This window comes from Papaver somniferum, chromosome 4 (genome assembly GCF_003573695.1).
Source record: "Papaver somniferum cultivar HN1 chromosome 4, ASM357369v1, whole genome shotgun sequence".
Classification (NCBI taxonomy): Eukaryota; Viridiplantae; Streptophyta; class Magnoliopsida; order Ranunculales; family Papaveraceae; genus Papaver; species Papaver somniferum.
This window is the reverse complement of record NC_039361.1, coordinates 121,512,441-121,534,282: the sequence shown is the minus strand read 5'-3', so window position 1 is coordinate 121,534,282 and position 21,842 is coordinate 121,512,441. Positions and strand designations below refer to the sequence as shown.

At 36.0% G+C, this 21,842-nt stretch overlaps 2 protein-coding genes across 2 annotated transcripts; both read right to left on the bottom strand.

Moving 5' to 3' along the window:
- Positions 1-6,308: 6,308 nt before the first annotated feature.
- On the bottom strand, positions 6,309-9,195 carry LOC113273068 (protein trichome birefringence-like 2). Its single transcript, XM_026522837.1, has 5 exons — positions 8,561-9,195; positions 7,735-7,912; positions 7,441-7,637; positions 7,192-7,350; positions 6,309-6,854 (listed from the first exon to the last, which is right to left on the bottom strand). The coding sequence occupies exons 1-5, from the start codon at positions 9,193-9,195 to the stop codon at positions 6,512-6,514; spliced, it is 1,512 nt and encodes a 503-aa protein (XP_026378622.1). The 3' UTR covers positions 6,309-6,511.
- Positions 9,196-9,850: 655 nt separating this feature from the next.
- Positions 9,851-13,486, bottom strand: LOC113276484 (protein trichome birefringence-like 2). Its single transcript, XM_026526089.1, has 5 exons — positions 12,175-13,486; positions 11,477-11,672; positions 11,192-11,382; positions 10,861-11,019; positions 9,851-10,398 (listed from the first exon to the last, which is right to left on the bottom strand). The coding sequence occupies exons 1-5, from the start codon at positions 13,128-13,130 to the stop codon at positions 10,056-10,058; spliced, it is 1,845 nt and encodes a 614-aa protein (XP_026381874.1). The 5' UTR covers positions 13,131-13,486; the 3' UTR covers positions 9,851-10,055.
- Between the last annotated feature and the right edge of the window lie 8,356 nt (positions 13,487-21,842).

Genomic DNA, 21,842 nt, shown 5'->3' with positions numbered 1-21,842 from the left:
TACCGAAGTAATTTGTTAAGATTTTGCAATCAATACTTTTAATCACAAAGAATTGTATTGATGCCGATCTACACAACTAATCAATCTAATCTACCACAAGGATAAAATGATTATAGTTGGATCCTCTTTTACCGAAACAAGTATGGTCCACACCACAAATTATGAATCCCAAATCAGAAATCTTCAAAGTCTTCTTTGTCTTCAAATCTTCTTAGATCTTCAATAAACACCCGCACACAATCAACTTGAATCTCTTCTGATCAATCACGCACAGAACAAAGTCTGTTAACAATGGATTATCACAATACGTCTTTAGATCTACAAACAGTCTAAAGATCCCCGTCGAAATTTCGATCTAGTTTGAGTGAATCTTATATCAGAAGAGAAGATTCTCAAGCATAAAAAACTAGGTGCAATCAAAGTTCAACCACCGTTAGTCAATTAAATCATTCGAAAACAAAAGATAAACCACAATTATCTAGTTTCCCACCAACGGTACTAATAGAGCTTCTCAATCCCAAAGAAGACTTTAAACTGAGCGGCCGTAAGATATTTCGCCTAATTAGGTTACTCTCCTCTCCGAATAGGAGGCTTCACCAGTAGCAGCACAACTGAGATAGTTCTTGCTGTACGAGGATTAGTTTGCTCAAAATTCAAACTTTCATATTTATAGACCAAGAAAGTTTGGACACCAAGGAATTTCCAAAACCGAAAATATTCTCAAGATATGCAATATATTCCAGATTCGGTTTCCATAATTCCTCGAAATGCTTTGTCCAAAATAATGACCGAAAATCTCTTGGAAAATCTCCAACTAGTAAATGCACATTACTAATTTTCATTTTCCTAAAATAAAATTAAAAACCTTAAATAAAAGATTCTCAATTTATTTTATTCGATCTGGAATTTTTTTTCCTTTAGCTATTAAGGAATAACTTTGAACTATTAAAGATTAGCGTTACTGCACATGTTCAAAGTATGTCGACATCCTTACTTTGTAAGTCCTCTTTCATACTTACAATCTTGAAACCGATTTGCCACACTTCCAAACAAGTTTAGAATTGGTTCATATGACTTTCAAGAACTATGTGATTGATCAAGAACACTCAATCACAAATCATGGGTTTCACGGTTCTACCAATACAAGTTTCGGTTCTACCTCCATGTGAGTACTGTGCATAGTCACACTAGCTTTCCAAAATTCGGTTGAATAGGTACTAGGATTGGTTCCCCACATATATATGGTATCTAACTTGTACTTGCTGCACATGTCCATAGGATCGGTTCCCCTTTCTGCTAAAAACTTGTTGCACCTCATAAAAGAATCGATTCCCCTTTGTGATAGGTTGCACCTCTTACTAGGATCAGTTCCTCTTTACCCAGAGTCGGTCATACCAATAACACAAAATCGATCATACCATCTTAGATGATTACTTAAGATCGGTTTCACTAATAAAAGTCATACCAATACAAAAGTCAGGCCTTTTTTGAATAGTTTTACCAAGAACATAAACAAGTCATGAGCGGTTATACTAATCACACATATTGGTAGTTCAAAAGATATGCAATGAATAACAATACCAATAACTCCTGGCGATTTATCTTTCGATTCACAAAACAAGTTCATGAATTTACTTCCTTAAAACAAATGTAAAACATTGTTTCCTAGGATGAAATCTTCACCTTATACCCATACACAATCATAATAGCATTCGGACGATTATTTCGATGTCTTATCTACAAAGTTTAATGGTTAGCAATAAACTTCGTATTTTATTCCTTAATACTATGTCTAACTAGAGTATAATCATTCATGCTTCGCAATTTTGTTTTCAATATGCACGACTTGAAAGATACGCTTAGGGAATGAAACAATTCAAGTCAAATATCACTAACCTCAAGTGGAATGATAATATTGTCGTTGTAGCTCCTTACTTCTTCACTTTTTCAAGTCTTCGCAATACTTGTAATGTCTCAGATCCTAATACTTTCAAGCTAACCTATATGAAGTTGACTTTAGTACATAATCAAACGACTCTTAAGTGAGTTTTGGCTCACTAAAATATGACAACCAAACTTGACATACCAACGCTTGGTGGGTTCAACCGAGCTATGCTCTAACACTGGCAATTTCAATTTTTTTAAAAGATATAGACCACCTGAAGGCCTCTAATCATTTACAAAAAAGAAAAACAATTTCTTTTGAATGACAAAATATTTGAGTTAGCAACCCTCTAGAATACACAAGAAGCGATAGCTAAACAAATCTCAAGAGACAATTTTGTGAAATTAGGATAAAGAAATACAAATTATTTTCACATTAAAACTCTAAAAATAAATAAAAGGAAATAGGATAGATTGTCTGCTTAATCAAAATAGGGATATTCTGAAAAATAATTCCCGAATTGTTGCTTAATTAAAACTCCACTTCGGAACTCTCTTAACAACCACTCTTTACTGTTCTGGATTAGGAGCTTATGGGTTTAATCCCAAGAATGATCTCTGAACAGGATAATGAATTTTTGCTATTAATTCCAACTCTAGAGGAGGTTTAAAAAGTAGTAAAGGCTTTGAAAGCAAACAAGTTAATGTTTTTAAATATAATTGAGAGTTGTTATAAAAACAAATTGTTACAGTACGCAAGATGTTTTCAAAACAAAAAAATTAAAGCCCAAATTAAATGAGACTTTTTTTTTTAATCCCTAAAATAAAGAACCCAATAACTCTTAATAATTTTAGACCCCCTGGTTTAAGTATCACCCCTTGCAAAATTTTATCTAAACTTCAATGGATTCAGGGTGTTCTTAGAAAGAATGATCTCTACATATCAGTTGACATTTTTTTGTCTTCAAGACAAATAGCAGACAACATTATAGTTGGACATGAGGTTATTCAGTCACTTAAGAAAATAAAAATCAAGAATGGGGGTATAAGGGTGAGATTGACATGTCAAAGGCATTTGAGTCAATTGAGATTTTTCGCTCCAAACTCTTTTTGCATTTGGCTTTAGTAAAGGCTGGTGCAGCTTAATCCACCAGTGTGTTTCTAATGTTTCTATTACAGTCTTACTCAATGGTACCCCATGTGAGTTTTTCACTCCTATAAGAGGCTTGAAACAAGGAGATCCACTATCTCCTTATCTCTTCCTAACTTTTATGGAGGTCTTTTCAAGGCTCCTTATTGCTAAGGAACAAACCAAACACATTACTGGAGTTAAATTTTCTAGACATAGTCAAACAATTTCTCATCTCCTATTTGCAGACGACTGTCTATTATTTTCCAAAGCAAATCATGTAAGTCGCAAAAATCTCTTAAACATTATTAGTCAATTTAGAAATACATTTGGGCAACTTACGAACTTTTCAAAGTCTGGTATTTTTTTTAGTAAAAAGATACACTCTCAGCTTCAGAGAATCATGATTAGGCTCTTAAAAATAAACAAAATAAGCATCACAGACTCTTATCAAGGAGCACCTTTCTTTATAGATAGATCAAAAATAAAAAAAAATTGACAAAATTGTGCAAAATATGGAAACTAAAGCTAAATGTTGGAATGGTAAAACAATGGTTCAAGTGAGTAAGATGATACTTAATAAATATGTCATATCTAGTCTGCCCATCATCTACTAAATGAGTTGCTTCTCCTTGCCAAGGAAAATAACTAATAAAATCGACGCAATCCAAGGAGATTTTTGATAGGGCAAACAGAATAACTCTAAAAGTTTTAACCCAATTAGCTAGAAATATTTCTTTGTGAACCCATAGAACTAGGAGGCATGGGTTTTAAAGAAGCTAAAAAGATGAACAAGGCAATGACTGCCAAGCTTGCTTGGAGATTAGAAAATACACAGGATATTATATGCGGTGATGTGTTAAAAGATAAATACTTTAGAGATATAATTGTATTCCATTCTAAGAAACACTAAAATGCTTCTTGGATATGGAGATGTATTTTGTAAGGTGTTTCTCTGATTCATCACTCCAGTTGCTGGGAGGTAGGTGATGGTAAGTTAATTCATGTGCGGACAGAGAAATGGATACCAGGTATGAAAAATAATCTCTTATCTTTCTGTGTTATAATTAAACTCTTTAACACTTGTATATGAGTTACTGGACTCAAATACGAAGAAGTGGAATGAAAAGGAAGTTAGGAATAATTTCCCAAAACCTAGGTATCCGAATATTTATAGATAGAAAAGGCAGGATGAAACAAGATAAACAAAGATGGCTACTCACTAAAAATGAGATTTTCGTTGTGAAATTCATGTATCAAAAACTTAAAAACCCATCTACTGATTATTGGGCCGACCGACCGAAGAGAAGGAGTCCCTTTTATGACCACTTTTTTGTCAAATGAAGCATAACACAAATGTTCAATCTAATAAAAAGATTGGATTTGGTTTTGGTGGTAGTCTTTGAGAGCTGAAAAACCTAAAATGTCCCTCCTTTTAGTCTAATTATTATATCTCCTTACACATCCTATTTTTTCAGGGGTATAATTGGCAACCAAACTTTAACATAACATATGTAAAAATCTGTGCCTTGGAATTTTACAAATTTTGTGTCATTGGAAAGGATTTTAAAAAATTTACAAAACGAGTACAAACAACAATTTAGAATTTAGTGTTTTTACGAAAAATCCGATGGTGACTTTTAAAATTTAATGCATAGCCATTATGCAAAGCACCACAAAAAATTATAATACATGGGGAAATTGATGCAAACCACCTGATACATACACATGGGGTAAATTGATGCAAACCACCACAAAAGATGCATAAAAAATGGGGAAATTTATATAAACTACCGTGCATATCAATTTTAGCCTTATAACACATTACACATAACAGTGTTTCGTTTTTCTTCGGTCGGCCCTCCCCACCGTGGCAGCGGTGATCTAGTACTATGTTAGCAAATGTAACTTTCTGAAAACTAAGTATCTCACAAAGAATTAAAACTTTTTTGTGGAAATGTATTCATAATGGACTGCCTGTTAGGAAGAACCCGGGTCAGTAGATGAAAGATATAGATATGAAATACATTTTTCGTGAGCATGAATGTGAAGCTTTAAAACATTTGTTTTTCCGAGTGTCCTTGTGCTAAGTCTGTGTAGATGTTACCTCTACTGGCGAGTATGAATCATAGAAATGATACTGCTTTCCCCTTTTCTTCCATGTACTCGGATTGGTTCGCAGGTTAACAATAGTGATATAGAAACAAAGGGTACAAAATGTTGGCCGAAAGATATCTTAGAATCTTTCAATCCAAATCTACCACAAGTTTACAATTAGCTTTACCAGTTCAGAAACACATTGAATTTCTGGCCTCCTCTGAGTGCCAATATAAATGAAACCTCATATCATAGGACAACAACCGACTCTGGTCTTCCAAGGCAACCAAATTGCACATATCAAAGCTGGACTAAACCTTTACCTACTCGGTCCAAAGTTAACTTTAATGCTTTTTGGGTTGATTTTTCATCTCCTGCTGGTTATGGTTTAATTATTCGTCCTGATACAGGAACAACTATCCAGGCTAGAGCTGGGACCGGTTTCATTCTTAGTTCTAATATAGGAACACCTATCCAGGCTTGAGCTGGACCTTCAACGCATCCTCTGCTGCAGCAGCTCTACTTGGGCAAAAAGTACGGGCCTAGAGAACTCTTGGGTTGAAGATGATCGCCAAAGATTAATACTTTGTGAACAAGATGAATCAAGTAACATCGTTTCGAGAAACCAGGCTATGGTTTCATAAGCTATGAAGATTCTACTTTCATGTGACAATCTTTTGTGTATTCAATTTAGGGAAACTTGGAAAAATGCCCCAATTCAAAGTGCAATGTTCAACATTTAAAAGTTTGGAAAATGCTCCATTCTGTTAAAAATCCAGTTAAGTCATATGTATGAGTTCACACACGCAAAGAAAAAGACTAACATATCCTTCATAATTAAGGTTCAGGGCTAAAAATTCATGATCTAAGGTTTAGGATTCATGTGGTGCCGGTGGAAGTTTTGGTGGTGGTTCTCGTGGTCTTACACATGTCACTTAACTGGATTGGATGTGGTGATGGTGGTCTTACACATGTCACTTAACTGGATTGGATGTCGATATTAACGTAATGGGGCATTTTCCCAACTATTTTTAATATTGGAGCAGATTTCCAACATTGCACCCCATATTGGGAAATTTTTTCCCAATTTTCCCTTCAATTTAAGCACAGAAGATGTGACGTGGTTGCTAATATATTGGCAAGGAAGCACGCAAAAGAAGAATCCATAAACAACAACGGATAGTCATTTCTGCTCTTAATTTAGACTGTCAACTTTCAATTCTAGCTGTATTTCCAATTTCTGCTGATGGGTTGACAATATGTTGGTCTATAGACTCTATACCAATATCTCAAACCATTGTAATGAGATAAGGGTAACCAACACTTTCGACACTCCTTTGTTTCCCTAGTTTACTTTAATCTACTTAACTTTCAAAAAAATAAATAATCAAATTACTACTCTCAGTTAGTCCATGGTCCTTTACCGAATTTTAGGAGGGAAGCGTACATCAATTCATTCCAAGTATCAGGAACTCCAGGTAAGCACCAGTGGCTGCAATCCTGAGAATGCATTGCTGCAGCCTGTTCTTCTTCGGTCTTATATTCCATTCTGTATATTGATGGATGACCATCCTGTCTGTAGTCCGTAAGCCTGCTTACGTTCATATATATGACAGGTGTTTTCATCTGTTTTAGCACGTTTTCTACAATTTTCATCTTTGTAGGGTACTTCCTTAAAGAAGTATCATTAAAGTTTGGCTCAGTTTCCTTATGGCATTGACCACCGGAATTCCATTGACCATCCCTGCAACAACAATATCATCTCATAAGAGTATAAAAGAGATAAAAACGTTTTCCAATTATAGCTACTTTTTTTAGTAGTGGAGAACTCACGTATGAATTAGCATCTAAACAACTACGTATGCCATCAAAATCAAGCTCATTGTACAAAATGCCTACTTGCCTAGGTAGTTGGTTTGAGAGCTAGGTATGGCAAGTGCTTTCCAGAATGCAGAATATTTTTCTGAATCAAAGTTGGACAGTTCTTCACTATGAATGCAGAACGAATTGTAAAACCACAATTTTTAGAGTACAGACACCCTAAGTGTTTTAACAGAGCAAAATGTTATTTAGTTTCTTACCTAAAATGGGTAAATGAATATCCTCTGAAGATAACCTGCGTTCTACTAGTATTGACGTTTTCATCAACCCATTTGCCCCAGGTAATGAGAGCTTTATGGAATGCTTTCAGAACCTCCAATTTTGGGTACAGATACGTTCCTTCTTGATAGTAGTTCTCTCTGTATAAACAACAGCAGAACAAAAATAAGAGCTATAATGTTTTTTAGTCTTTGTCTGATTGATATAATAAACTACGGAATTGTTCTCACCCTTTAGAGGTTTTATCGTAATTCCACCACTGGCCTGTATTGAAGACTATCACATCAGCTTCATTAAATGCTTCTGATTTCTTATGCATCAAATCCAACCTTAAGGTCTCTGTTGGCGACGTTCCATTTTCAAGTTTAACTGATGTTTCTCTAACAAGAAATGGAGCACTCACGTACTGCACAGAACAGTTGTAATCCTGCCAGACAGCCATACCACATAAAGAAAAATGAGTATAGAACCAAAAGAAGTACATTCTCACATTTCAAGAAGTAGAACTAGATATAGAAACTTGCCTCGTATATAAATCCTACAAAGTAGTTTTTTCCATAAATCTTGTGCACTCTAGTACTATTTGCGACACCATGCCGAAGCATACACACCAATGATTTCCACATATTCCGATTCTGTGAATCCCCAACAAATGTGATATTCTTTCCACGCGATCTTTCCAGAAAATCAGTAGCATTGAAGCTGTGAAGTTGCATTGACATTTAACACTGAAGGCAAGATTTTATATGACAGCAGAACAAAGATGCAATGACATTACTATACCAGTAGCCTCTCTCACAGAAAACAGATTTGGTGCAAAAAATTTCCTTACTAAACTAATGGAGCACCTACAACTCTATTAGCTTAACTGGCCTCGTGAACACACCTTAAGAAGCCTTGTGGTCTCATAAAGTCTGCCGAAAGTTAATGATACACATCTATGGTGGGTGAAAATTTGTCACGTTAACTGATATGGTATCATGTTTTACTAGGACACTAGCTCAGGGTGGCTCCAGCCAAAAAACATAACAGGTTCCTAACACATGCCATGACACCTAACGTGGGAAGCATCAGATCAGCATAACAGGATAACGGACAAGTTTGTTTAAATTACTTTGTCAGAAGTCAGAGTCCTGATCCATATACTAATGAGGAATGAGCAAATCTTAGTGCTACACAAACATTTTTGTTACCATATGACCTCATGCCGCAATGCCCATGAAAAACTGCCAGGCTAGAAGATGCACCTTCACTAGGTTGTTATAAGTTGTCCGGTGTTTGATAATCCTAATGGTGCCTACACCTAGATGGCTCACAAATATATACATAAAAGAAGGTTAGAGGAATTACCTGGGTATATTACAGTCATCTGGTTGCCATCTCCATTTCAAATAATCATCATCTGGTCTACCGTTTGCATGACAATTGAAACCCTTATCAATGTGAGGACATGAACCAACCGGATAATATGGTTTCTTTTCATCTCTTACCCACTTACCTTTATAGATATCACATTTCTCATAAACATCGGCATTACTATTCTCAGAAATGCTGCATTGTGGGGGTTGTTGTTGTGTCTCACCAGAAGAACTATCATTTTTCATATCACCAACTGAACTTTGTCCTAGGGTTTTGCCATCAACACTCCCTCCTACATGGTCTTTTTGTCCAATATAAGAACTCAAAAGGCTTGCATTTTTTAATCCATTTGAGAAAATCTCTTCATGGGTTTTTCCCACATCATAATCAGAAACATTTTTAATGTCGGTATGATTGCTACTGGTAGTAGTAGTAGTGGAACGAAAACTATGAAAAAGTGGTTGTAATACAGATATATTAAATGAGAAATACTGAAAAATTAATGCAAGAATAAGAAGCGAAGAAGACACTATAACTAAACTAGAAACCGACAGTAGCCTTTTTCTACCTGCAGAAAACATATAAGATGAATATTTCTCTGAGAATGGAAAACTTCTGGATTCCATTATCAACTGAAAAATGCATTAATCAGCAGAAAATTTGTTAATGAAAAACTGAGTCAAGTTTACACTTGGCAGATACTAGGCACTTGGCAGCTGCAGAGTTGTATATGAGGGACAAGTGTGACATTCTTATTAGGCATTTTGAAGGCTTACAAATTGACTCGTTCCTCCTCCTTAAAAAGGGACAGGTCTAACCATTTGACCGCAGCATGATTGTTTGGCATGCCTTTCTTGAGAAGGCTACAGAGGATGTGTTCCTAATCCTAAGCCCCAAGGCTGTGGTATTTTGCTCTGAAGTTTCAGCCAGCCACATGGCTCTGTCTTTAAGAGGTAAACCGGGGAAAGCTGCTACAAGATGGAGATCCGGCTTTGCTCAGGCATCGGTTGGCTAATGACACCCTTTTTAGAAAGACCAGTTCGGCAGGACACCTTTCCAATCTGAATAATCAGCATAACCACAATTATTTTGTTTTGCACACAAGTAGAACTAGTTAAGTAGAAACAATGGCCACCGGCAAACCTGCTGACTGCAGTAATTCAAAAACCATAACCTGCATTAAGGGAAACATTTTCGTCAAGTGATTCTTTAAGTGAATGACTATCAATGCAACTTATTGCAAGTAATTAAGGATATATGAATTTAACTTCACTAAAAAGGGTGTAATAAAAATTGTGGCCTTGAATATAACATTAAGAGTGTAAGAAATTTACAGAGATAATTTTGCCTAAACTGCTACACTATGTGTATCAAGAACACTGTCGGAATCCGACTTTTACAACTGACGTACTCTCCAATGAAAATAACATACGAAAAGGAAAAAAAAAGAATGACATTCTGCATAATATTTAGAATTTATATATTTTCAGTTTCTCCACGTCCCTTTACCTAACTTTAGAAGTGAAGCGTACAACAGCTCATTCCATGTATCAGGAACTCCAGGTAAGCACCAATGGCTGCAATCCTGAGAATGCACAGCTGCAATCCGTTCTTCTTCAGTCTTGTATTCCATTCTAAATATTGAAGGGTGTCCATCTTTTCTGAAATCTGTAAGCCTACTTATGTTCATATATATTACAGGAGTCTTCATCTGTTTTAGCACGTCTTCCACAATTTTCATCTTTGGAGGGTACTTGGCCAGAAAAGTTTCATTGAAAATCGGCTCACTCTCGTTATGGCACTTGCCGCCTGAGTTCCATTGGCCACCCCTGCAATCATGTTAAATTGTCAGACAGATAAACAAATTTCTCCCCACACAGCAATTTTACTGAAAGTCCCTACAGTTGAGAGAGCATGAATCACGGACAGAAAAATACTATCCAAACTTTAACTTTTATGACAATAGGTCATCAAGGTAGGCCAAAAGTTCCGGAAGTTGAGATAACATGAATCCATGAATCACGGCCCGAATAATACTATCCAAACATTAACTTTTATGACAATAAGCCATCAAGGTAGGCAAATGAAGCAAATACACTCTGGTTCATGTAAAAATTTAACCATCGTTCAAGTAGCAGATTAAATCCAGTTAGGGTGGAAAAAAATTGGATCGAAAGAGCATCCTTAAACCTAAAAATACCATACGATACGATCTAGCAGAAAGATTTTTACAGACATCCAAGTTATGAGTTTTTCTACTATTAAAAGATAAAGAATGTTGACGTTCGTACTTGAAATGGGTAACTGAATATCCTCTGAAGATAACCTGCGTTCTGTTAGCATTGATGTTCTTATCGACCCATCTTCCCCAGGTAGTGAGGGCTTTCTTGAACGCGTCCATCACATCCAGATTTGGGTACAGATGTGTTCCTTCTTGATAATAGTTCTCTCTGTATCAACCACAGAATACATGACGGAAAGTGTTATAAATGTTAGAGTTCTAGACCTTATAGGAAACAAGACGAAATAGTTCTTTTTGTGATCTAAGTTTCTTTTCTTTTTATATTTTGCACGTAGTAAAAAGAAGAGCCAACTATTATCAATAACGACTCTGGCTCTCACCCTTTAGAGGTTTTCTCATGAGTCCACCAATGGCCTGTATTAAAGACTACCACGTCAGCATCACGAAATGCTGATGATGTTTTATCCATCAAATCCAATCTTAGAGTCTCTGTCGTCCCATTTGCATGTTTAGCAAATGATTCTCGAACCAGAAAAGGAGCACTCACAAACTGCACAGAACAGTTGTAGCCCTGCATTACAAACATAAAAGAAAATGTCACTCAAGTATATAACTAAAAACAAAGGTATTCTCACACTTCAATACGTAATACTCTAGAAACTTACCTCGTATCTAAAATCGTACAAGCTTTGCCCTCCTTTAAAGTGAGTTTGTCCCGATCTCTCATGAACTTTACTCTTATTTCCAACACCATGTCGAAGCATACACACCAACGACTCCCACATATTCCTATTCAGCGAATCCCCAACAAATATAATCCTCTTTCCACGCAATCTCTCGAGAAAATCAATAGCATTCAAACTGTTGCATTCAAAGTTGAGTCAAAAACAAAGTAGGATGCAGCTTTAAAATAGTATTACAATGCATAACTTCAAAGTATCAAAAAAATGCTACGCACATAACTACACTGAATAGTCGATGTAAACAAAACAGGTACTCCTAAATCATAAGCAAAAATTAACAAATGTACTTTCATTAGAATAGCTATTAAAAGTTCCACACAAATAACTTTTACACCAAAATCAAACATCCTCCTCCCTTGTCCATCTTTAACAATCTATAAGTATCTTTCAGAATAGTATGAAATGAACTAAAGATCTAAACACATACAATTGCTTCCAGGCCGCCTTGGTAAGCTGACAAAAGACCCAGCAGTTTAATAACCTCATAATTTCTATAAACTAAATTCACCAACAGTTAGATCTAAATAGTGGTAATCTGTATTACACTTAATATCATACCATATGCAAACAAGGTTAAATCTACTCACTAATTTATACAACAAAAGAAGGTGAGATCTTACCTGGGCATATTACAATCATATGGTTGCCATCTCCATCTCAAATAATCACCATCAGGTCTACCATTTAAATGACAATCAAAATCTCTATCAATATGAGGACATGAACCAGGTGGATAATATGGTTTATTCTCATCTCTCACCCATCTACCTTTATATACATCACATTTCTCATTCAGATCAGGTAGTACTCTCAAATTCCCACTATTAGTACTAACAACTTTATCAGGACTGCTAATTCCAGATTCATTATTAGAACGAGTAACCTTGCCTTTCTCAGTAACTTCCTTGGCTTTTTCTTTGTTAGCAACACTTTCTTTGTCTCCACTTTGATCAATAGATTTCTTCACTTCAGTAGTAGTGTTTTTGCCATCTATGGGTAGTTGTTGTTGGTGAGATTCCTTACCAGAAGAAGTAACATTTAAACTTCCAATTGGGGTTTTGTCATCAACACTTCCTCCTTTACTAATTAGAGTTCCATTTTCCCTTGATTCAGTAAAGTTTCCAACATTGGTTTTCTGTTCCCCTCTTCCATTAGAACTCAAAAAACTTGAATTATTTGATACCTCTGGAAGATTTCCTTTATGGGTATTTTGTTCCCCACCATTAGAATTCAAAAACGTTATATTTTTTGAACTCTCTGAAGAATTTTCTTGATGAGTATTTACCCTCAAATTTAAATCAGAACTAACATTAGATCCCTTTAAGATATCACCTAAAGGCCAACCATTACTACCAGAATTAGTACTTGTAGTGATAGGAGCACTAGATGATGAAGAACCAAACCCTTGAAAAAGAGGTTGGAATAAAGAAATATCAACAGGAGCATACAAATAAATCAAACTAAGAATAAGAAGTGAAGATCCTACTCCTAAACTAAAACTTGAAAAGATTTTTCTTTTACTAGAAGAAAACCCATTGAAGAATGGTTCTAAAAATGGAAGCTTTTTCAATTCCATTGGTGCGTGTACCAAAACAAAATCATAACCAGTTAATGAAAATCCAGACTAAAAACTCATGCCTTTGTAGAAATCCAATAAGACTGACGAAGATTTGTGAAGGAGAACCAGTGTTTTAGTATCAGAAAACAAAGATCAAATTTAAAAAATAATAAACAAAACACTTGAAACAGAAGGAGTAGACTGCAATTGCATGTGAAAACGCTGCAGCGTGGAACTATGTTTTCTAGAGGAGAGATGAGATGAGATGAATTGTAAAGAGATGTGACCACTGAAACCTCGTTTTGGGGATGACGCTGTACAGTTGCAACGGGTGAAAAGAGAGAGAACCTTGAAATTTGTGATTATTGTGTTTAGTAGTATATTTTAGAAAGATAAACTGGGAATGTTTTGGCTTTAAAACGGCTTCAACTCGAGTCATGTCGACGTATCGTATTTGCTTTGGTTGGTAATTTTTTTATTTGTTTGCCATTTTAGAGCTATACGCCGTGTTTGATCTCAACCGAGCAGCCACCATCAAAACTCAATTTGGAAAATTCAAACCAAAAATTTGTTAAAAAAACGGCTTTATATGCGGAATTTAGGTAAAAATTCAAAAGATTTGTTACCAAGTTATTCCGGCCCTTGCGAGTTTGTTTTTGTGTTGTCTTGGCAGAGCCGGTCCTGAGTCTTGTGCGGAAAAACTTCGTAGGGCCTTTTATAAGGTCAATTTCTTTTTTACTGACGTGAATGGTTATTTTTATTTATTTTTGTTAATGTACACCTATAAGAAGAAAAATACCTGAAAGAAACTCAAAAATATAGCCATGAGTTATATACAAATATTTCTATTGGATCTAGCAGGTGCTTGTGGTAATAATATAATAAAGATTCAAAATGTAGATGCAACTTGTCAATTTGGATTAGCGGTTTGTTGAACTACCTTGTATATCGGATGTTACTTGCTCGAACCTCTCCAACTCTTTTTTTTCCCCTTCTTTTTCCTTCTTTTTTTCCCCTGCTTGAAAAAAGGCCTTAGGTCAGATCCGGGCCTGATGCGTCGCACCTTCTGAACCTCCTCAGGATCGGCTCTGTGTCTTGGATTGTCGCCTCGTTTTCTTTTGTTTCTGCTTATGTTTATTAAAAGTCCTGTTAAACCTAACGGGAAACTTAAGGGCATGTCCAAAAAAAATAATATTCTCATTGTCAGGCCCATAACTAATTTTAGGTTCCGTGACACCCATAATTATTTCCGTGACACCCATAATTATATGAAATTATTAAAAATGTATGCATGACAGATTATGCGTCCGCATGACGGGTTATGTATCAGGGGTATAATTGGCAACACAACTTGGATATAACATATCTAAAAATCCGTGCCTTAGAATTTTACAAATTTTATATCGTTGGAAATCTTTTTAAGAGAGCTACGCAACGAGTACAAACAAGAATATCAAATTTTTGTTTTTCACGAAAAAATCATCATCTTAGGCAAAATTTTCGAAAACTTGATACATAACCATTATGCAGCCACCAAAAAAAAATGCATAACGCATTATGCAGACGGATAACGCATTATGCAACCATTTTCTCCACTGCATAACAAATTATGCATTTGGATAACAAAGTTATGTACTATAACAAGTTATGTAACCATTGTTTTGGTTGATTTTAGTCCGTACATATAAAAATTGATGCATAATGCAGTATGCAGTCATATTTTCGGATGCATAACAGGTTATGCATCCATTTTCACGACTGCATAACATGTCATGTAGGTATTATTGTAGGTGCATGACAAGTTATGCAACCTTATTTTTTGTTGGTTTCAATACCAAGAAAAAAAGTAGCTGCATAACATGTTATGCAACCGTTTTCTGGACTGCATAACAAGTTATGCAAAAAAAAGAGCTGCAGAACGTGTTATGCAACCAATTTCGAGAATGCATAACAAGTTATGCAACAAATTTTATAGATGCATAACCTGTTATGCATCACTATTCACACCTCCATTTTCTTTTAAATGCAGCGAGAAGGTGGAAGTGGACTGAATTGCGACTGGTGGACTGAAGTTATGCAGGTGAATATGGACTGATGTGGCACTGATGGTGTTGTACTGGTTATGGTCTGGTGGTGGATGGAGTGGTGATGGTTGTATGCAGGTGGAAAAGATGGTGAGTGCGATCTGAACACAGCTGCCACTAATGGGTTTTGTAGAGGAACAAAGCCCGTCTCTTGGGAATTAGATGTGCAGTCGATGATGTCTTCTTGTTGCTGCTTAGGAACCTGTCACAATTCTTCGTAGAATAAACAACAAAAATATCAACTTCTAACCATGTTTCATCGCTCAAAAACTCTTGCAAATATGATACCAACTTCATGAAATCTCAAATCCAAATGAAACCAACTTTTGATCAATCACATAACTGAAAATATCTTCTTTAACCCCATCCAACTGCCGACAGTTTAAGAAACTGATTCCATCTTCTTTCAGGCAATTCTGCGAGCAACTGAAGTGCAGTTTCTGTGTGTCCTAAGGTTTTCTTAAGCTGGCTCACATTTCCTCCTCTTTTGTACAAACCACTCGAGCCAACACCAACAATTCCCGTCTCAATGAATGAAATCCATTACCATTATCACCATTTATAATTTATGTCCATCCAAATACAGGTCACAACATCAACTCTCTTCATCTTCTCTGAAGTATTGCAATGCCAAACACAGACAAACATTTTCCATTCGACTAGAACACCCAATTCATGCCAAGCAATTTCTCCAATTTTGCTCGCTGACAATTGCTCAATCGAACACCAAGAATTCACGGTACAAATTAATTGAATCACCATCCATCCTCCTGCGGGTGCCATCTTCTGTTCGTGTCTAAATCTGCTACAGCCACATCATTAACCAACACCAATAACATGCAGAATGGAATCTGAATCAGATCGAACCCTAGAGAAAGAGAAAAAAACTAACAATCACACGATGTTATCGTCTCTCTGACACAGAAGACTTGTGAGTATCTAAGCTTATCGATATGAAGAAATAAGTACAGAATTTTAGAAAATATGGGTTTCTGAAGAATTTTATCCCCAAAAATGGGTGCGCCCATGAAGTTTTCCGTGTGTGGGTTTCACCGTGGAAAAAATCTTAAAAATGGGTCTGATAGTAGTTTTCACTAACCTAATACACCTTACGATATTAATAATTGGGCCGACCGACCGGAAGGGCCTGAAGGGAGGGAGTCCCTTTTATGGCCATTTTTTTTTGTAAAATGAAACCTAACACAAATGTTCAATTTGATTAAAAAAAATTAGATTTAGCGAGGTTTTTTTTGGTAAAGCCTTTTCACATAATTCCCTATGTATCCTATTTTTCCTTATATATCCTATCTTTTCAGGGGTATAATTAGAAAGCAAACTTTATTATAAATATATAAAAATCATTGCTTTGAAATTTTACAAATTTTATCTCGTTGGAAAGGTTATAAAAAAATCTACGCAATGAGTACAAATAACAATACCTAATTTATAATTTTTACGAAAAATTCGGAGGTATTTATCATTTTAGGCACAATTATAGGTTATTGTGTATATTTATTATGCAAACCACCACAAAAGATACATAATACTTTATGTAGCCGTATATATATTTTGGTTTATGCATCAACTAATTTTTCGTTGCAACTAATAAAACGATGTGCTCCCTCCATTTAAGAAAAGTGATACTTTCACTTTAGGCACGATTCTCGAAAATTGAATGCATAACCATTATGAAAACCACCACAAAGGATGCATAACACATCATGCAACCATATTTTGGTTTATGGATCGACTAATTTTCCGTTTCTAGAAAAACGATACTTTTACATTCTGTTTCATGAAAAGTGATATTATCACTCCGTTTCAGGAAAATGGGCGAACGTATCACTTTTCCTGAAACGGAGCGAAAGTATCACTTTTTATGAAACAAAGCGAAAGTATCACTTTTTCTGAAAGGCGAACGTAGTCGCAGATAACCCCATCTTCAGATTCTTCTTCGGTCGGCCCTTCCACCGTAGCAACGGTTGTACTAGTATTATCTTTACATAGAAATCAGAGATACATTATTAAGTGAAATTCCATTACTACCCATATATATATTAAAAATTCTCTCTTTCCTTATTATCTTGAGAACCTAGATCGATAAAGAAAAATCAAGATCTAGATCGATAAAGGAAAATGTAACAGGAAAAAAATCAGTCAAAAAATTTATGTTAATGCCTAATGAAAAGCAAAATTAAAAAAAGATGATTTATTGTCTAATATGATTATTCATGATCAAAACCTTAACTATTTTGATGGACATCAAATCATCTAAAGAAAGCATAAAAAACGCAGTATTTATTGGCTTGAGGTATCTCTCTTAAATACCTTTCTTTTCAATTAAGTTTCTCTTTAGTCCATTTGAAATAAAAAAAGAAAAAAATTTGTTACTAAGTATTATTTATTATTAGATCATATTTGTTCTCAATGGCCAATAGCCCAATCTCCTAATGTTACAACTTTTTGTGGATTAAGAAATAAAGTCATGATCAGATTTTTTGTTGAATGTGATTTTAATCGAGTTCATGAGCAAAGACCTTGGTAAGCTTGTGGTTTTCTCATAGTTTTAAGATTAGTCCCACCTACTGGTTGGCCGACAAATTTTCAAGTTTCTTTCACTGAGGATCTCATGTGGTTCATCATATGCAATGTACCAAAGGAGTGCACAGAGTTTGAAGATTTGAAATTACTTGCTTTCAGAATGGGAAAACTTATAGATGCTAAGGAACCTTATGGGAATCATCCTCTGAAGAAGAATGTCAAAGTGTATGTTCGTATTTCTGTCCAAAGAGCTCTCCTGCTGGTGTTCCTTTAGTTACTAGAGGAAGAACACAACCTTTCTTTGTTGAATGCAGATATTTCAAGGTTCCAAAAAACTTATGTACTTCTTGTCGTATCATTGATCATAAAGAAGATACTTATCCTCTTTGGCTGGCTAAGATTAGAGCAAAAAAAGAAGCTGAGGCTACATATTTTTTAAGTATACTCTGCCTAGGGTATCTAAACCAATGATGCCACCTGAAAAAGCTGGGGTACAACAACCACATCCAATATTTCGTTCGACAATATGTATGTAATAACTGCAATATAAATCCAAGAGAATCAATTAGATAGTCAGAATCAGTCAAGGAAATATATCCAAGAGTTATATCTCAGTTTCTCAAGAGTTATATCAATTTTTTATCTGCAATCGAACAGATAGAGACTTGTGAGCCTGGTTGATAAGAGAAATAACTTGAACGGTACCAAAGACCAATGTTCAAGTGTCAATCAATTTCAATCAACAACCAAAGGTTGGATTTACCAATTGATTTAACTACGCACAACTTGTGATATTTCAATTATATAAACAATATAATGCGGAAAAAAAAAAACACAGACACCAGAAGTTTTTTTAACGAGGAAACCGCAAATGCAGGAAAAACCCAGGGACCTAGTCCAGTTTTGAACACCATATTGTATTAAGCCGCAATAGACTATACCCTACTACAAGTTAAAGTCGGACTGGAATGTAGTTGAGTCCTAACCAAGTCTCACACCGATTAAGGTACAGTCGCGTTCCTTACGCCTTTGAATCCCAGTAGGACTTTACGCACTTGATCCCTTAGCTGATCTCACCAATATTTGTTACGACCCAAAGTCGAAGACTTGATAAACAAATTTATCTCCCACATAAAAGTCTATTCTGATAGATAAATCTGTCTCCCACAGAAATACCTATGAAGTTTTTGTTCCGTCTTTTGATAAATCAAGGTGAACAGGAACCAATTGATAATAGTGTCTTATATTCCCCAAGAATAGCCTAGAAATATCAATCACCTCGCAATAACTTAACTATATGGTAGTAGAATAAGTTATTGTGGAATCACAAAGAATGAGACGAAGAGCTTTGTGATTACTTTTTATATCTTACGTATCGGGGATAAATCTCGAGCAAATCTTAGAGAAGATAGTACTCAATACGATAGAACAAGTAAGATCAGAACACGCAACTACAGAGAAAATAGTTGGGTCTGGATTCAGAATCCCAATGAAGTCTTCAAGTCGTTAACCTATAATGGTTTTAGGAAAAACCTAGGTTAAAGAAGAATCGATTCTAGTCGCAACTAGTATCACACAAGAGGTGTGGGGATTCGGTTCCCAGTTGCTTGATTTTTCCCTTATATAGTCTTTAAATCAGGGTTTGATAACTTTGTGACAAAGCAATCAATATTCACCATTGGATGAAAACCTGGTTTAAGATTCAAGCTAAGTTTGCACAAAACCAAGGCAATATCTCTCCACCGTTAGATGGACTTAGCTTGTTACACACAAATGAATATACCTTCATTTATATATGGTTACCTGTACCTAAACATGTATATTGAGTTGTCTCAATAATAGTTAACTGAAGTTAGCCATATGAACATTTTTGTGTTAACCATGTTCATCTTAACACTTCTAGATCAAAAGATAATCAAATGAATCTAATTGTGTTACTCATAGAGTTGTTCAATTGTTTATATTCTTATAGAAGTATACAAGACAAAATTTAAGCAAAATCGGATTGATTCAAAAGAATCAGTTCATGAACATTTTAGCCACGGTTCGCAAAGATTGCATTCCTTAATATATCAATGTATTTATTCATGAGTATGAAATCATACTTAACCGATTTTAGAACTTAACCACATAAGTTTGCAAACAGGTACACAAACTTAAGTTCCAGACTTGATCTTTTCCGACAGTTCGTAAACGGGTACGCATATTATCGTTCCATACAACATTCAGGTGAAACAGTTTGTAAACGGGTACGCAATCTTTGTTCCCGGACTTTGACAGTTAAAACCATTTGCGTACGGGTATGCATACTTGGTTCTCGGACCTGAAATATTCTTACAACAGTTTGCATACGGGTATGCATATTAAGCTATATCCAGACAATGATTAATTTTTCTAAACTCCCATTTCAATCATTGAAACATTCTTAGAAGACGACAATAGCTGTCTCACACAAACTATTAGCTTATAAGCGATTTTCAAGTGATCGAATGAACAATACGAAACATTCCGAGTCTATATCAAATGACTGTCTCACACAAATCATGTAAGATGTTACAAGGCGATTTTCACGTGATCATCTTTTGACTTTCGTCAAGAATATGATGAACATATATAAAGCAAAAAGCTTTCCAACACATATTTTGAGAAAGATATAAGCGAGTTAAACTCAGCTCGATATATCAAGTGTGTATAATGTAAAGTCTATATAGTGTTTGTGGTTGAAAACCGTTTCTGCTAATTTTGGTAATTTTGGGTGTGTGGATGAGAAACGAATCTAAACCCTAAACAATGCAATGCAGGGGAGTACTTTTGATTCGAGAGATCAATCTGTAAAATCTTGGTCTATACCAAGAAATGGTCGTTCCAGGCTTGCTTCGGTCACAAAGTGAAGGAGAAGGGTTGGTTTTAGGGAGACAAGCGAAGAGAGTGTTGAGACCAGAATAGTTGATTCTGAAGGTATGGTTGTCTATGACTTGTATCTGAAAGTAGAACTGGCTAGCAGAATAAAAATCTACCAGGTGATTTCTAGATATTATGTTGTTGCCGACCCAAACTTGTTGTTTGGTGAAAATAGGTGCAGCCTATTTATACAAGTCATATTGAAACGTACCCTGGTCTCATAGGAAGTGAAACGATTGAGTGGTGGAAGAAAAGAGTAACGTGCAACCGTCAGACGTTATGCTTCCATGATGAAGGAAGTGAATTCGTGTAACTGTCAGACAGTATGCTTCCATGATGAAGGAAATGAATTCGTTTACACCGTTACTTTTTACTACCATTAATTGTCCCACTTCATGACACTTTCTTGTAAGGTGCGCATTGCACGCCGCACGTTGTAAACCAGCAGACCAATACCCTGATGAGCATCCCCCAGTTTGTGACGTGTTTGATGTCTCGAGTGTTTTCGTGGAAAACATGTAGCACTTCGCTACGTAAGGCAAGTCAAAGTCAAAGGACTTACCGCAGGAAAATAACATGTAATGCTATTAGGCTCGTTTTGGCTGGTCGCCTAAAACTTGCCACAGGTTTTTCAGTTCAGTGGCGAACTTCGATGGCTAAGATCGCATATCATGAAGGAGGGTAGTCGTTGATTATGGCTATCTTGTCCTGATGATGGCGCGGTGGCGTTTTGGTATACGCTAGTGGCAATGTAGCATGGCGGTGGTGCAAGTGGCGCCTGACGTAGCCATGGACACTAGATTTAGGCAGCTGGTCACCTGAAACTTGCCACAAGTCTGTCAGTTCGGTGACGAACTTGGATGGCCGAGATTGCATCTCATGAGGAAGGATGTCCATTGATTATGGTCTCATCTTGTTGTATAGCGGAGTGGCGCTATTGACATAGTGGCGTGCTAGTGGCACGCCAGTAGCGTAGAAATGGTATAGCGGCATGGCAATGGCGTAGCCGTGGCATGTCCAAGGCTAGGGTTTGGTGCCGTGGTGTTGGACCCATATGTGGAAACACTGGTCATGTTGCCACATCAATCCCACTGCTCTGGGAAACGTTATTTGGCTTTGGTTGGTGTAGCAACTTTTCCCAAATTAGGGTTTGGCATGACGAAACCCTAATTAGTGTGTGTGGCATGCGGCATGGCGATACTTT

What these genes read in the sequence shown, in the direction of transcription:
- LOC113273068 (XM_026522837.1), bottom strand. Translation starts at nt 9,195, where the DNA reads ATGGAATCCAGAAGTTTTCCATTCTCAGAGAAATATTCATCTTATATG. An exon ending in TACGATAAAACCTCTAAAGG is followed by an intron (nt 7,351 to 7,440) that starts GTGAGAACAATT and finishes TTGTTTATACAG; the next exon opens with AGAGAACTACTATCAAGAAG. An exon ending in TATTCATTTACCCATTTTAG is followed by an intron (nt 6,855 to 7,191) that starts GTAAGAAACTAA and finishes TTGTTGTTGCAG; the next exon opens with GGATGGTCAATGGAATTCCG.
- LOC113276484 (XM_026526089.1), bottom strand. Translation starts at nt 13,130, where the DNA reads ATGGAATTGAAAAAGCTTCCATTTTTAGAACCATTCTTCAATGGGTTT. An exon ending in TATGATTGTAATATGCCCAG is followed by an intron (nt 11,673 to 12,174) that starts GTAAGATCTCAC and finishes TGAATGCAACAG; the next exon opens with TTTGAATGCTATTGATTTTC. An exon ending in TGTACGATTTTAGATACGAG is followed by an intron (nt 11,383 to 11,476) that starts GTAAGTTTCTAG and finishes TTTGTAATGCAG; the next exon opens with GGCTACAACTGTTCTGTGCA.